General features: G+C 42.6%; 1 protein-coding gene across 8 annotated transcripts in view; it reads right to left on the reverse strand.

Annotated features, from left to right (window-relative positions):
- Nucleotides 1-15,698, reverse strand: part of TJP2 (tight junction protein 2) — a 121,014-nt gene that overhangs the window by 40,630 nt on the left and 64,686 nt on the right. The window contains exon 1 of one of the 8 annotated variants that reach the window (XM_059411901.1): nt 6,320-6,406. The exons of the other annotated variants lie outside the window; for them this stretch is intronic. Within the exon in view, the coding sequence (XP_059267884.1) occupies nt 6,320-6,391 (72 nt within the window). The 5' untranslated portion in view covers nt 6,392-6,406. Of the gene's footprint in view, nt 1-6,319; nt 6,407-15,698 lie in introns of those variants that run through there. 8 annotated transcript variants of the gene reach the window in all.

A 15,698-nucleotide genomic window follows, 5' to 3' on the forward strand; every position in this document is an offset into this window, starting at 1 on the left:
CCCTCTCTCTCTCTCTGCCTGCCTCTCCATCTACTTGTGATTTCTCTCTGTAAAATAAATAAATAAAATCTTTAAAAAAAAAAAAAAAGATCATTATCTAAATTATGTAAATCTCCCCCAATTATTTAAGTTTGTTCACCAAGACCACTGTCAACTAGAAGAAAATGAAAGTGGATTTTCAGATAAGATTTTTATATCTCACTCACTCCTAGTACAGTGGTTAGTGCAGAGGAGGCACTCAGAAAGATTTCCTTCTCATAAACCAAGAAGTGGATACACTGTCCATCAACAGCTGTTAATACAATTAAGACACGATTTCTTTTTTTTATAATTTTTTTTATTAACATATAATGTATTATTAGCCCCAGCAGTACAGGTCTGTGAATTGCCAAGTTTACACACTTCACAGCACTCACCAAGCATATACCCTCCCCAATGTCCATAACCCTAACCCCCTCCCAAACCCCCTCCGCCCAGCCACCCTCAGTTTGTTTTGTGAGATTAAGAGTCTCTTATGGTTTGTCTCCCTCCCAATCCCATCTTGTTTCATTGATTCCTTTCCTACCCCCAAACCCCCCATGTTGCCTCTCAACTTCCTCATATCAGGGAGATCATATGATAATTGTCTTTCTCTGATTGACTTATTTTGCTCAGCATAATACCCTCTTATTTATTGACTTATTTTGCTCAGCATAATACCCTCTAGTTCCATCCATGTCGTCACAAAAGGCAAGATTTCATTTCTTTTGATGGCTGCATAGTATTCCATTAAACACACACACACACACACACACACACAACCCCACATCTTCTTTATCCATTCCTCTGTTTGGCTATTGTGGACATTGCTGCTATAAACATTTGAGTGCACGTGCCCCTTCGGATCACTACGTTTGTATCTTTAGGGTAAATACCCAGTAGTGTGATTGCTGGGTCATAGGGTAGCTCTACTTTCAACTTTTTGAGGAACCTCCGTGCTGTTTTCCAGAGTGGCTGCACCAGCTCGCATTCCCACCAACAGTGTAGGAGGGTTCCCCTTTCTCCGCATCCTTACAAGACACAGATTTCTACTAGCAAGTTTTCCTAAAGGAAATTTTCTTTTCCTCTTTTTTTTTTTTTAAAGATTTTATTTATTTGGGGCGCCTGGGTGGCTCAGTGGGTTAAGCCGCTGCCTTCGGCTCAGGTCATGATCTCAGGGTCCTGGGATCGAGTCCCACATCGGGCTCTCTGCTCGGCTGGGAGCCTGCTTCCTCCTCTCTCTCTCCGCCTGCTTCTCTGCCTACTTGTAATCTCTGTCTGTCAAATAGAATAAATAAAATCTTAAAAAAAAAAGATTTTATTTATTTGAAAGAGAGCAAGAGTGAGAGCACAAGCAGGATAAAGGGCAGAAGAAGCAGACTCCCCGCTGAGCAGGGAGCCCAAGGCAGCTGGATCCCAGGACCCCAGGATCCTAAGCTGAAGACACTTAACCAACTGAGGCCCCCTAAAGGAAATTTTCTATTACAGTTGGTGGCACCCTGCTTCTGGGACAGCACTCCTGAAGTGATGAGGCTGGGAACTCGGCCTTTGTGATCTGGGATTCTAGGAGTGCTTCATCACTGTCCCTCTGGAATGCTCTGGTCTCTGTCTAACATGTGCCAGTATAACACGTGTTTTCTGAGATTAAAGTTTTCTATTTAAAAAAAAAAAAAAAAAGTTTCCTTAAAAGGAAATAGGAAGCAGAAACCCAGTTGATCAAAACTGATCATCTCTTTCTATTTCCACAGAACACCTCTTTAACTCCCCGACACCTTCAGATTTCACTGTGGCCTTAATCAGTCACCTACCAACTAGAAATGAACTAGCAGGCATGCTCCCCAAATCCATCTTCTCAGCGCCTGATGCTACCTTTAAGCTAGCAAATCTCAACAAAGTGAATTAATCTGCCATCTCTTCTTTGAATATAGCTATATCCCTACATGTTAAGAAAAAACATCATAGAGAGGCGCCTGGGTGGCTCAGTGGGTTAAGTCTCTGCTTTCCGCTCGGGTCATGATCTCGGGGTGCTGGGATCAAGCCCCTCATCAGGCTCTCTGCTCAGTGGGGAGCCTGCTTCCCCGCCCCCTCTTTGCCTGCCTCTCTGCCTACTTGTGATCTCTGTCTGTCCAATAAATAGATATAATCTTAAGGAAAAAAAAAAAGAAAGAAAGAAAGAAAGAAAGAAAGGACATCATAAGAGCACCCTCTCCAAAAGACTTACCTAAAAATCATCAGGAAAGAACTAACCAATACCATGACAATCACCCCTAGGACTGGGCAATGCTATGGAGCAGGAGGGAGCACAACATCCAAAAAGGGAGTGATATTTGGGTTAAGTGAATCAACACAATGAAATGCAGAGGCACTGAAAATATTTAACTTCCACCAATTTTTTTGAACTCTTTGTCATGAATACTCTGTTTTCAATTAAAGAGAGAAAGAGCTAGTTGGTTTTGTGTTTTTAGGTCTGTCTGCTCTTGGTGGAAGGCGTGGAAAATAAATTGGTATAAACCTTGTATAAGCAGATAGGAAAGAGGTAGGAACAATACCAAAAAATGTTAAATTTCCCCAGGAGTTATGGTATGGCAGAGAATATTTTTATATAGCACATTACTTTTAGAATACTTTTTTTTAAAGATTTTTATTTATTTGAGAAAGAGAAGGAGAGAAAGCACAAGCAGATGGAGCTGCAGGTAGAGGAAGAAGTAGACGCCCCACTGAGCAAGGAGCCTATTTTGGGATTTGATCCCAGGACCCTGGGATTGTGACCTGAGTCAAAGGCAGACACTTAACGCACTGAGCCACTCAGGCGTCCCAAGAATATTTTTTATTTTTAAAATAAAAACAGCAAATTCTCTTTTTAAAGTTTTGGATTTAAAATTTGTTATCATTTAGCCAAATTAAACAAAACTTTATTTTTTAAACATTTCCCAAGTAGAATGAACCTGGCTTTTGAAATTCACTATTCCTCCATAATGAGATTATATTATCTATGTATTCCTATATTGCCCATAGGAGTAATTTTTTTTTTAAGATTTTTAATTTATTTATTTGGGAGAATGAGAGAGAACAGAGGGAGTTAGAACCAAAGTTGGGGGAGGGGGCAGAGGCAGAGGGAGCAGCAGACCCCCTGCTCAGCAGGGAGCCCAGGTTGGTCTCTTCCTGAGATCATGATCTCAGCCAGAGGCAGATGCTTAATGGAGCCACCAAGGCACCCTTGCCCACAGGAGTAATTTCAATTAGATTGATCAGAAAGAGAATTAAACCCCTATTCCTACCACCCCAAAAGGACTGAATTAAACTTTTCATCAATCCCACTTTGCCAGGTGTCCAAAGAGCTCACCAACTTGTATAAAATGATCAGTTTATAAATGGCTTCTTCTTTACCTAGGGTTAGTGGGCTGTGACATAAACCATTAAGTACTTAAACATAATATTAAAAGAATGTATATTCTGTTACAATAAGTGGTGAATCTAAAATCTTATTTTTTAAAGATTAGGAAACTGAAGTAAAAATACATCTTAATAGCTCTTTTGAAAACTATTAAAATATTCCGTAACTGTGTACATTAGCCCACAGAACCACGACTTTTTATGAAGGTCTCAGAGCAAACCCTTAATTTACTCACTCACTTAGTCATTCATTCATTCATTCAAAAATATTTATTAAGCACCCACTATGTACCAAGCATGTGATTTGTGCCCCTTCTGATACACTGGCAAATTAAAAAAAAAAACACACCACCACCAGAGCCCATGGAGTGTTTACCAACCACAGTGTGCCCAAACAGAAAATCACTGAGTGTCTTCCCTGCTTATCTATATAAATAACCTTTTAGAAAACAAAGAGCACCCCACACAGTCACACATTCCTCAGAACATCATCTCTGGTATATCCCCGAGGGACAGGCTGCCAGCCAGTGTAGCAGCTTAGCTGAGGGCTTCAGCTCCTGCCTTGCAAACTGGGCCACTGGGCTTGGGCCCCACCCAACCTGCGCTGGGCTGCGCACAGATCCCAGAACTGCTATCAATATTCAGACTCCCTCTGCGTGAAAGCCAGTGGGCTGTTGCTTAGCTCTAAGGAGCTTTACATACAGGGCCCCAGGAAGAGCTCACAGGTATCAGAGCCAAAGACACACATACTCTGTGATTTCTCTCCTGGGGAAACACCTGAGAGGAAGGTATAAATTAAGTGACAAGGATACACACACAGAGTATTCACAGCAGCAACATTCTCAACAGCCAAAACCTGCAAGCGACCCAAATATCTATCAAGAGCAGAAAAGACAAATAAATCATAATATATTATTAAAATGCAATATTACACTATAATGAAAACAAATTAGAGCCCCACATATCACAACACAGATGCAACTCAAACAGAATGTTGAGTGAAGAACATCCTAGAAGAATGTGCAGAGCCTGATGCCATTTTTGTATCGTTCAGAAAGCAAACAGTGTTTCACAATGTGAACATGTTCAACACTGCACTACACACTACACACTCAAGAATAGTTAAGATGCTGGGGCGCCTGGGTGGCTCACTCGGTTAAGCATCTGCCTTTGGCTCAGGTCATAATACCAGAGTCCCAGCACTGAGCCCCATATGGGGCTTCTGGCTCAACAGAGAGCCTGCTTCTCCCCCCGCCCCTCACCCTGCCCGTGCTCTCTCTCTCTCAAGTAAATATTTAAAAATAAAAAAAATTCAATAAAACAGAGAACAGTTAAGATGCTAAGTTTTATTTTCTGTGGGTATTTTTTTTAACCACAATATAGAAAGAGCAAGGAAACTAATTTTTTCGGTAGGGATGTTTTGTTTAGGGATGCCTGTGTGTATGCGTGCAGTAAAACTACGAAGAAAAAAAAGCAAGGGAATGAAAACCACAAACTTCAGGATGAAGGGAGCTGGGGAAGAGGCAGAGAAAGGATTTTGTATCCACCTCCTGAGGCTCCGTGGATGGGCGTGTATGATAGGCTCAAGGTCACAGGTATTATTACATAATTTGTTACATGCACCAAACATTTTATAAGTTCAAAACTGGGGTGGGGGGGGCATATGAGTGAATTTCAAGGTGCACCTGATTCCTAGACAGGGACCTTATACCAAATGTTTTTTAAGCCCAGACTCTACAAAGTAAAAGGGCAGAACAAAGTGTGATCACTCAACTGGAAACGGGAAAGACAGGGTGGTGGTAATAATTTGAAAAATGCACGAAAGGCCCGTGAGGGAGAGATCATTTAGCTCGGTGGGAGCAGTGGGGGCACAACTCCCGGGTCTCCTTCCCACCCCAGTCAACATCCCACACACCAGAAGCATCTTCTTCAGTGTACTGCTCCCAGCCCCTCCCCACTTCCACTTTTCATGTAAACTATATTAATTGTAACTCCTCTGATATTATAACAAGTCATTCCTAGACAATGCGGAAAGTTAAAGGGAGCTAATTTTCTACAATAAATAAAAAACTGTGTTTAACACACAGTATTTACATGAAGAATGAAGAGAAAGGAACAAATAATTCAATTTGATATGTCTTTTAAAAAATATCCTCAAGTTGTTTTTTCCCTCTGAAATATCTTGGCCAAACAGGTAAAATCCTACATTTTACATAAACATGTTAAAAACCAACTAGAGGGCAGATAACTAGAAGTCTTCACTGCCTCTACTCCCCCAACAGGCAAGTTTTAGGCTTTCTGTCCACAAAGTGCTGTTTCCCAGATATGGAAGCCAGATTTAACGCTAAAGATTATTCAAACTCAGCCCATAAGAAGCGACCTGATAAAAACCGCAAGCCATAAAGATAAACACTCATATATTACAGTGGCACTTACTGTTCAGAGTCTAAGAGGAAAAAAGAACATGTGAGAAACTGTTTCCTATAATTTCAGAACCTAGCTATAAGAATAAGGATTTCTGTAGAACAAGGAAGCAAAAAGTTTTACCCCAAAACAAGAAATTCCCAAACACAAACATCTTCTACGAGGCAGTGTAATTTGTAATTAAGTCATTCCCGGGAAGCAACACAGTGCTCGCAGACTCCCAACACATGGAAAACAGCAGCCTTTGATTCGTAAATCCCGTAAGAGGCTATCAGTTTCACACGTCTGCTAAAAATAAGCCAAGTATTTTTAAAACCCACCACTGACTACACGCCGTATGTCACAATTTGTTACTGAAAGCTGCCAGAAGCGCAAATAAATCCGAAGAGAAAGGAGTCACTGTGAGAAAGCCTTTGCTCCCCAACCACTTCCCACGAAGAAAAGCTGGGAAAGAAAAGGGGGGAGAGCTTGCAGAGGGACTCACATGGCTTTTCAATCTCCCCAACTTTTTAACAGCCTGGATCCACATCCTCTGGAGGACCTGAGCCGTCTTCATGGCCTCTGGGGACGCACCGGCCAGGCCACTGCCTACAGCCCAGGCTGCTCACCCATTGCCATCACTCCCCGGAGTTACGTAAGGCGGGTACAATAGTGGCCCACATTCCCAGCAAATCCTGTTGTCATCTCGCACAGTGACACATCCATACAGCAGGGACACCGGAACGCTTTGAAAAGCATCACTTGTGAGGGAAAAAAAGAAAGCAGTGGGGATTTACACCACTTGAACAGCTTTCTTTCCCGCCCTCTCTCCCGTGCAAGGGAACGAGAGAATCGGAGCAAATATTCTTGTTAGACACAGAGAGTGACTCAGTATCAAAGTAGAAGTTACTAAACACATAGGACATTTTGGAGCAAAACTCTGGAAATGAACATTTAGAGAAGTGTTTATTTATACAGACCCTCCCCTGCACACACACACAAAACATGTACGCTGGCTGGAAATGAACAGGTAATGTTTCAGGTAATGGAACCGCTGATATTACACAGAAATTAGAGGTCTGAAGATAAGATGTTTCACATCCTTGGAGATAAGAGGTCTGGAGGCGTGAGGAAACTTGGAGCCAACTGGGGGACAGACTGCTCCCTCAGCAGAGTCTTCTCTTCTCCCTAACCTCTCTGTAAAATTAGCAGATAAAAGAGTAACAAGGAGCCGCACCACCCGTTTCTTCTGTTTTTACCGATGGTGGGGGGTGGCGGAGAGTAAAAAGTACATTTTAGGGTTTTGGACATCTAGAAAAGACTTCATGGGATGCCCGGGGTTTCAAGTTGGGTTTGGGATTTCGGAAGCATGGTCTTGGGGATCCAGCTGTCATTCTTGCTACTACTGTGCATGTTACACAGGGGGTCACAGCAAGCAGTCTGTTCAATGAGAACAGTGCACCCTCCGAACCGACTGATAAATATGGACCATGAGACGGAGACCACACAGAAAACAACATGAAGCAGAGGCAGAAATGGAAGGTGTAAAGGCAGATCTGCAGAGCAGTCTCTGTTCTGTCACTTAGCTGTGGCCTTGGATAATGTGTCTCCTTTTTTAAAAATGGGATAATACCGTCTGCACCTCAGAGGGCCACCATCAGTCTGAAATGAAATAACCTCTACAAAGGGCGCATGCTGAACAGCACTCAAAATAATGTTCATGCCTTTCCTTTAAGCTTTTCACAAGCATTAGGACAGCAAAATAGAGTAGGACATGAGAAAAAGTTTGCTTCAAATCTTACACTGACAAAGGCAGGAAATACAACGATGCATACTCAGCAGAGCTGTTCGGGGGGAGGCAGGCTCCCAACACACCGCCCAGGCTCATCCCGGGCCTCACTGGCTCATTGGGCCCTCGGAGCAGAGGAGCACGAGAACGGAATCGACGAGGGAAGGCGCCAGCAGCTCCCTCCTTGCCTCTGACAGTCCTTCTGAACATACTTAAACTTCCCTGATGAGGAAATAAATATTCTTTCCCTAATTTATGCATACTGCCCAGAAGTCACAGGCACCCTACCACTTAAGAATCCCAGATTCTTGTACAGTGATTTCCAGAAGTCAGAGTTTCTGTCCTAATTCTTTTAATTGTGCTTTTTAAAAAATGCATAGCAGAACTGCCATCTTAATCATTTCTAAGTATACAGTTCAGTAGTGTTAAGTACTTCACAGTGCTGGGCATCCAGTCTCCACGACTCATCTTGCAGGACAGAAACTCTATACCATTAAACCACTCCCCACTGCCCCCTCCTCCCAGCCCTGGTAACCACCATTATACTTTCTGTTCCTATGAATCTGGCTACTAGATATTGCATGTAAGTGGAGTCTCGCAGTGTTTGTCTTTTGTGTGGGACGTACTTCACTTAGTATAATGTGCTCCGTGTACATTCTTGTAGCATGCAACAGAATTTCCTTCCCTTTTAAGCCTAAATAATATTCCACTGTGTGTGTATCCAGCATTCTGTTGACCTAGTCATCCACGGATGGACATTTGGGTACTCTCACCTCTTGGCTATGGTGAACAGTGCTGCTGTGGAACATGGGTATGCAAATACACTATCACTAATTCTTCACTCACTCAATCAGCAAATATTTACCAAGGGCCGCCTACTAGACTCTGAGGATGAAACGATACAGATACAGCACTGGGGGACCTGGCTGGCTCAGCTGGAAGAGCATGTCACTTTTAATCTTGGGATTGTGAGATCGAGCCCCATGTTGGGCACAGAGATTATTAAATGGATGGATGGATGGATAAATAAAAAACATGGCCTTTAGAGATATGTCACCGCCCTCAGGAAGCCCAGCAAGAGTCAGTACCTGATGGGGGTTGGGGGGGAGGTTCCCCTTAAGCAAGTGACACTGAGATAATGTGTGAAGAATGAATGGGGTGGGGGTGGGGGTGGGGTCGTGCAGGATGCCAACAACAGCACAGAGCAAAGACTCTGAGAAAGAAAAAGTGGTGTGGAGAGTGGCTTTCGGAACCACTGGGCCTTTCCCTAGAAGTTGTTCTACCATGGGCATCCAAAGGACATTCTGTGGTAGAACACCTGCTTCAATGAGAAGACCTCAAGTTTAACAATTTACCTTCCCCAAGATTTCTAACCTCCACATTCATATACTTGACAAACATTTACTGAACAGCAGCCTGTGGACTGAAAGACAAAATTACCCAAAGTCACTGTGCAGGGGAGTCACAGCAGGACAGTAAGTAGGACAGTCCACAGTAAGGACAGCTCAGTGCTGCTTACTGCCACGGCAGATGAAGGCTCGCTGTCTGCCTTAGTGGGAGACAAGCCAAGTCCTTCCCTCACAGGAAGGATTTTAATGGGAAAGATAATAAACAAATAAACATACATTATAATCGCAAGAGCAGTAAGTGCCACAGGCTATGAAACTAGAAAGCACTAATCCTAAAAAACTCGGAACCGTTCTCCAAGGAGAGGGAACAGAAGGGCAAAGGCCCCAAGGTGAGAAAGAATCTGGTTATGTTCAAGGAAGGAAAAAGGCCGTGTGGGGCTGGAGCCAGGTGACTGATGAGGTAATGGCAGTTACAAAGACCATACCCCTCTCTTGTCTCACGAAATCGGTCTTATTTTAATGGTGGTAAAGGATTTAGTAAAAATTCCAATCGCTGGGCACAATTTCAAGACGCCTATCAAAGAAGTAGGCAGGAACCACTATTTCCCAAGAAAGGCAGAAAATGAGCTCCAGTCTGTTTCCCTAAAATGATTCATTTTTTAAATTATAAACCAAGTCCTTGACTTTGGGGCAGTTGGCTGTGGTCTCTCCAAGTAAACCCTTCCTTATAATAGTAAACTAGTCAGCAATGAATTAACTCTTCAAGCAATTTTTGGTTTGCCAATAAAAATTGTCCATCATTTATTCCAGAAGTATTTCACTTTCCGATGGGATGAACAAGGCAGTCCCCTGCTCTTTACCCTCCCTTCACAGCTCCAGAGAGTAAGTGCTCACAGCACACACCTTAGAATGTTTACAGTTAAGAAAAAATAACATAACACAAGTTATAAGAGGGATTCCTGACAGCTCCTCAGAATTCATATGATTAGATTCCAGGCCCACTGCTGAAAGGTACCAGGGTTTACTGAGGTCTTTTTTGTTGGGTTTGTTTTGTTTTGTTTTGTTTTTCAAACCCATCACCCTTTATTTACCTAAGGGAAAACTTCAGTCTGCCTTAAAAGAAAGAAAGAATTGGGAGACAACAATGGTATGACGGTCTGCCTGGGGACCCCACTGTTGTTTAGAAAGCAGCTCTGCTGAAATGCAAAGAGCAATGAACCTAGTCTCCAAGAAGACACCTCCAAGCAAGACTCTGACCCTCCAACCCACCCATGACCTTGGGAGCATGGGGAATTCTGCTGCCATTTGATACAAATAAGAAATGAGTATCACTGTCTACTTCACAGGGTGAAATGAAGCACACTCCTGTGGAAAGCAGTCTGTTAAATCCAGGCCAACAAACCTCAAAGTGGGAGGCAGGGTCTTCACAAATATACCTCTGGGTATACTGCCATATGGTGTTCAAGTAAGAGCTCTGCAGGCCATCCCACACACCTGGTCCGGGCTCCGCTCTCTACATGCTCTACAAGCTCTGTGACCTTAAGCAGTTCACTTGGTGAGGCTCAGTGGCCCCATCTGTAAAACAGGACACACAATGTCTACCCTGTTATAAATGTAAGGACTAAATGAAGCAGCATTTGGAAAAGCCTGGCTCAGTGCTCATCACTGAATTAGCGCCCTCAGTAAAGGAACCCACCAAAGGCACTGCAGCAACAATGTAACCAGATCACTCCCAAGTAAGGACGGCCTGTTTTCTGTCTCCTGGAAGAGTACAGTCTAGTAGTTAAGAACATTATCATGGACACCGAGAGAACTGGAAGTGTATGTCCACGCAAAAACTGTACACAAATGTTCACAGCAGCATTATTTATAATAGCAAAAAAGTGGGAACAATCCAGATGACTATCAGTCGATAAACGGGTGAGCCAAACGTGGTCTATCCACACAATGGACTAGTGTCTGGCCATGAGGACTGAGGTACCAACACACGCTGTGCCATAGATGAATCTTGTAGACAATATAAGAAGCCAGGGGCACCTGGGTGGCTCAGTGAGTTAAGCCTCTGCCTTCAGTTCGGGTCATGATCTCAGGATCCTGAGATCGAGCCCCACATCGGGCTCTTTGCTCGGCGGGGAGCCTGCTTCCCCCCTCTCTCTCTGCCTGCCTCTCTCTCTGATCTCTCTCTCTGTCAAAATAAATAAATAAATAAATAAATAAATAAATAAATAAAATCTTAAAAAAAAAAAAATATATATATATATATGAAGCCAGAGAGATGCAAATAGACAAATACTGTAAGGATTCCATTTACATAAATGTCCAGAAGAGGCAAATCCAGAGACCAAAGCAGATCAGTGGCTGCCTAGGAGTAGTTATTCAGGGAGAAATGGGGGTGATTTAACTAATAGGTATGGGAATTACTTTTTGCAGTGATAAAGATGTTCTAAAATTGATATGGTGGTGGTTGCACAAGTCTGTGAATATATTAGAAACTACTGAATTGTACACTCTTATTGTATGGTATGTGAATTATATCTCAAAAAAAGCATTTTTTTTTAAGGAATGCATCAAGGATTCCATAATCAGAAAGTGGATATTGTGGTCTCTACTAACCACTTAACTCAAGCAAATTACATTAACTTGTCTTTGCTTCAGTTTCCCCAACTGTAAACCTTTCTAGGCTTGTTACGAGAATTTAAGCAGACCTTGCACATGGAGATCTCGGGGTAGTGCCTGACACAGAGTAAATGCTCCATCATTTTTAGCTATTACCAATATCATAATTATTAGATTCCTCTTACAGAAAAGATGACTTAAGTCAGAGAAGTAAAGTCACTTGCTGAAGTTCATACAAGTAAAATGTGGCAGAGAACAGATTCTAACCCAGGTCAGTGTGGCTGCAATGCCTGAATCCTTTCCACTGATAAACACTGCCTTTTTCCCTGTGCACTGATAGAGCCTTTCAGAAACTACTGTGATCAGTTCCTGGCCTTAAACCCGGAAAAAAAAAAAGGAAGGCGGCCACGGTTGTTGGCTTGGCGCTAGACCAGCAGTGGATCCAGTCGCTCTGACAAGCCTGACACTCATTTCCAAGTAGCTGGTCTGGGTCCAGTCAACCTGGCTCAGCAGCTCTTCGGAGTCACCGCAAAACCCTGGTGACTTGGGAGGGAGAGGGTGCAGGAAGGGAACCGGGGCTGACTTCATTTCTGGCTCTTTCAGTAGCCAGCCAGGTGTAATTCCCTAGAGCTGCACCTCTGTGAACACGTGCGTAAACCAGGGAACCCAAAACACATCATCACTGACTGAAAATTAAAAAGCGCCAGACATTGTATCAAGTGTTCAATGACTGTTAACTTAACAATTAACCCTTCCAAAAACCCAACTCCTCCCTTTTTTATTTATGCAAATATCAGGTCTGATGAGCCATGAAACAAAGAATTGACAAGCTGGACTTCACTAAAACTATAAACTTCTGCTCTGTGAATGACAATGAAAAGACTAACCAAAAACTAGGAGAAAATACTTGCAAAGATGTCCGATAAAGAACAATTATCAGACAAATGCATACAAAAACCTCTGAAAACTCAACAGTAATAAAACTACCTGATTACAAAACAGGCCAAAGACCCACAGATGACAACTAAGTATATGAAAGATGTTTAACATACTGTGTCCTCAGGGGTACGCAAATTAAAACAAGGAGAAACCACTCTACATAGTAGAAGGGCCAAAATCTGGAACAATGACAACACCACATCAGATGAGGATATGGAGCAGCAGGAGCTGGCCAGAATGCGGAAACGGGGCGACCACTCTGGGAAGACAGGGCAGTGGCTTCCTTAAAAACCAAACATACTCTCGGGCGGCGCCTGGCCGACTCAGTCGGTGCAGCACGTGACTCTTGATCTCGGGATTTTGAGTTCGAACCCCGTGCTGGGTGGAGAGATTATTTAAAAATAAAATCTTTGGGGCGCCTGGGTGGCTCAGTGGGTTAAGCCTCTGCCTTCCGCTCAGGTCATGATCCCAGGATCCTGGGATCGAGCCCCGCATTGGGCTCTCTGCTCTACAGGGAGCCTGCTTTCTCCTCTCCCTCTGCCTGCCTCTCTGCCTATTTGTGATCTCTGTCAAATAAATAAATAAAATCTCTTAAAAAAAAAAAAAAAAAAACCTTTAAAAATAAAATCTTTTAAAAAAATAAACAACAAAAAAACCAAACATACTCATCACACAATCCAGCACTTGTGCTCCTTGGTATTTACCCAAAGGAATTATAAACTTATGTCCAAACAAAACAGATGTTTATAGCACCTTTATTGAGAACTGCCAAAACTTGGAAGTAGTCAGCATGTCCTTCGGTAGGTGAGTGGATGACTAAACATGCAACGCGTCTCAACAATGGGATATTACTGAGCACTGAAAAGAAAGAAGCTATCAAGCCATGAAGAGACATGGAAGAAACTGAATGCATCTTACTAAGTGAAAAAAGCCAGCCTGACCAGGCGGTATCTTGTTTGATTCAAACATACAGCCTTCTGGAAAAGGAAAACTATGAAAACAATAAAATGATCAGTAGTTGCCAGGGTTAGAGGGAAAGAAAGAACACAGGCAGAGCACAGACGATTTTTTAGGGCAGTAAAAATACTCTTACGATGCCATAATGATAGATGCATGTCATTATACATTTGTCCAAATCCACGGAAGGTCCAACACCAAAAGTGAGCTGTGGACTGTGGACTTCAGGTGATAGTGATGTGTCAGTGTAGGTTCATCAACTGTAACTCACGTGCCGCTCTGGTAGGGAATACCAATGATGGAAGGCTTTACCCTGGTAGGTCTAGGGGACAGATGGGAAATCTCTGTACCTCCCCCTCAGTCTGGCTGTGAATTTTATTTACACTGCTCTAAAAAATATATACTAAAAGAAAAAAAATGTGTATATATATATATGTATATAAATATAAGGAATTTTCACACAGTTCCACGGCTAATAGGTGGCTGATCACAGTCTGAGTCCAAATCTGCATGAGTCCAACTCTAATAACAATATATGGGGGGGTTGGGATCAGCAGATCAGATAATTACATTTCAGACCTCTATGTTCATAGTGCTGATACACTGAGCTATGAAGTATAACTGTAATTTAAACAGACCATTCTTATTTGTAATTACACAGGAACCATTAATAAGCCAAAAAGGAAGGTGCTAATTTGACAACAGGGACATAGCCCTGTCTACTCTATGATTTTGAATCCAACTAAGCCCATACAATATTAAAACACAGCTTCACTTTAAAAAAAAAAACAAACACATATACAAACCACCACCCCATGACAGGTACCAAGATAAAGAAAATTATAAACTGCTTTGTCAAAAGACAGGTTAGAAAACCAGTTATTAGAGTGCTCAGCTAAATCCTGCTAGCAGGGTTGGCCCTAATGAAACACAGAATAACCTTTCCCTCCCAGACCCAAGGCACTATCACAGGGATGGGTCACACAGAAAAGGGTGACAACAATGCTTCCACCACAGATCAATATCCCTAGTTAATCCCCAGAAAGCCAATTAGCCTTACAGAGTCTGAAGTCTCAAAGAAAGTCTCTTCTATCAGAATCAGGAAATAAATGCAGGAATTTCAAAGACCTCATGTTTAGATACTGTACTGCCAACACTTGGGAGCTTATTAGAAATGCTGAATCCTGGGGCATCTGGGTGGCTCAGTGGGTTAAAGCCTCTGCCTTCCGCTCAGGTCATCATCCCTGAGTCCTAGGATCGAGTCCCGCATCGGGCTCTCTCTCAGCAGGAAGCCTGCTTCCTCCTCTCTCTCTGCCTGCCTCTCTGCGTACTTGTGATCTCTGTCTGTCCAATAAATAAAAATAAAATCTTTAAAAAAAAGAAAGAAAGAAAGGAAGAAAGAAAGAAAGAAAGAAAGAAAGAAAGAAATGCTGAATCCTGGAGTGCATGGGTGGCTCCGCCAGTTAAGCATCTGCTCAGGTCCTGATCCTGGGGTCCTGAGATCAAGCCCCACATTGGGCTCCCTGCTGAGAGGAGCTTTTTTTTTTAACCTCTCCCCCACCTGCCACCTCATGCTCTTTCTTGCTCTCTCTCACAAACAAATTCTTTAAAAAAAAAAAAAAAAAAATGCTGAATCCTAAAAACCTAACTTGGACCTGTATTTTTACCCGAGACCTGTTGAAAAGAGTATGTATTTTACCAAGAGCCCCCATGTGATTAAAGTGCACACAGAAGTTAGAGAAGCACTGGTCTAACAGTATCTCCAACAGAACTCTGAGCTGTAATGATAATGTTCTGTACCTGTATTCTATGGAGCCATGGTGAGCATTTGAAATGCAGCTACTGGGGCACCTGGGTGGCTCAGTGGGTTAAAGCCTCTGCCTTCGGCTCAGGTCATGATCCCAGAGTCCTGGGATCGAGCCCCACATCGGGCTCTCTGTTCGGCGGGGAGCTTGCTTCCTCCTCTCCCTCTCTCTCTGCCTGCCTCTCTGCCTACTTGTGATCTCCCTCTGTCAAATAAATAAATAAAATCTTAAAAAAAAAAAAGAAACTAAATGTTTAACTTAAAATTATAAATAGCCACATTTAGCATATAATTTGTTAACCACATCCCTAGCAGTCATTTAATGTTTCTATATTTTTTTGGCTACTTTAACTAATACTGTGACAAAACTGCAATGCCTGGAGACCTCTCCATATTTTGTAATATTTCTGAATTGAACACCACTAACATT

The sequence above is a fragment of the Mustela nigripes genome, chromosome 9 (assembly GCF_022355385.1).
Source record: "Mustela nigripes isolate SB6536 chromosome 9, MUSNIG.SB6536, whole genome shotgun sequence".
Taxonomy (NCBI): Eukaryota; Metazoa; Chordata; class Mammalia; order Carnivora; family Mustelidae; genus Mustela; species Mustela nigripes.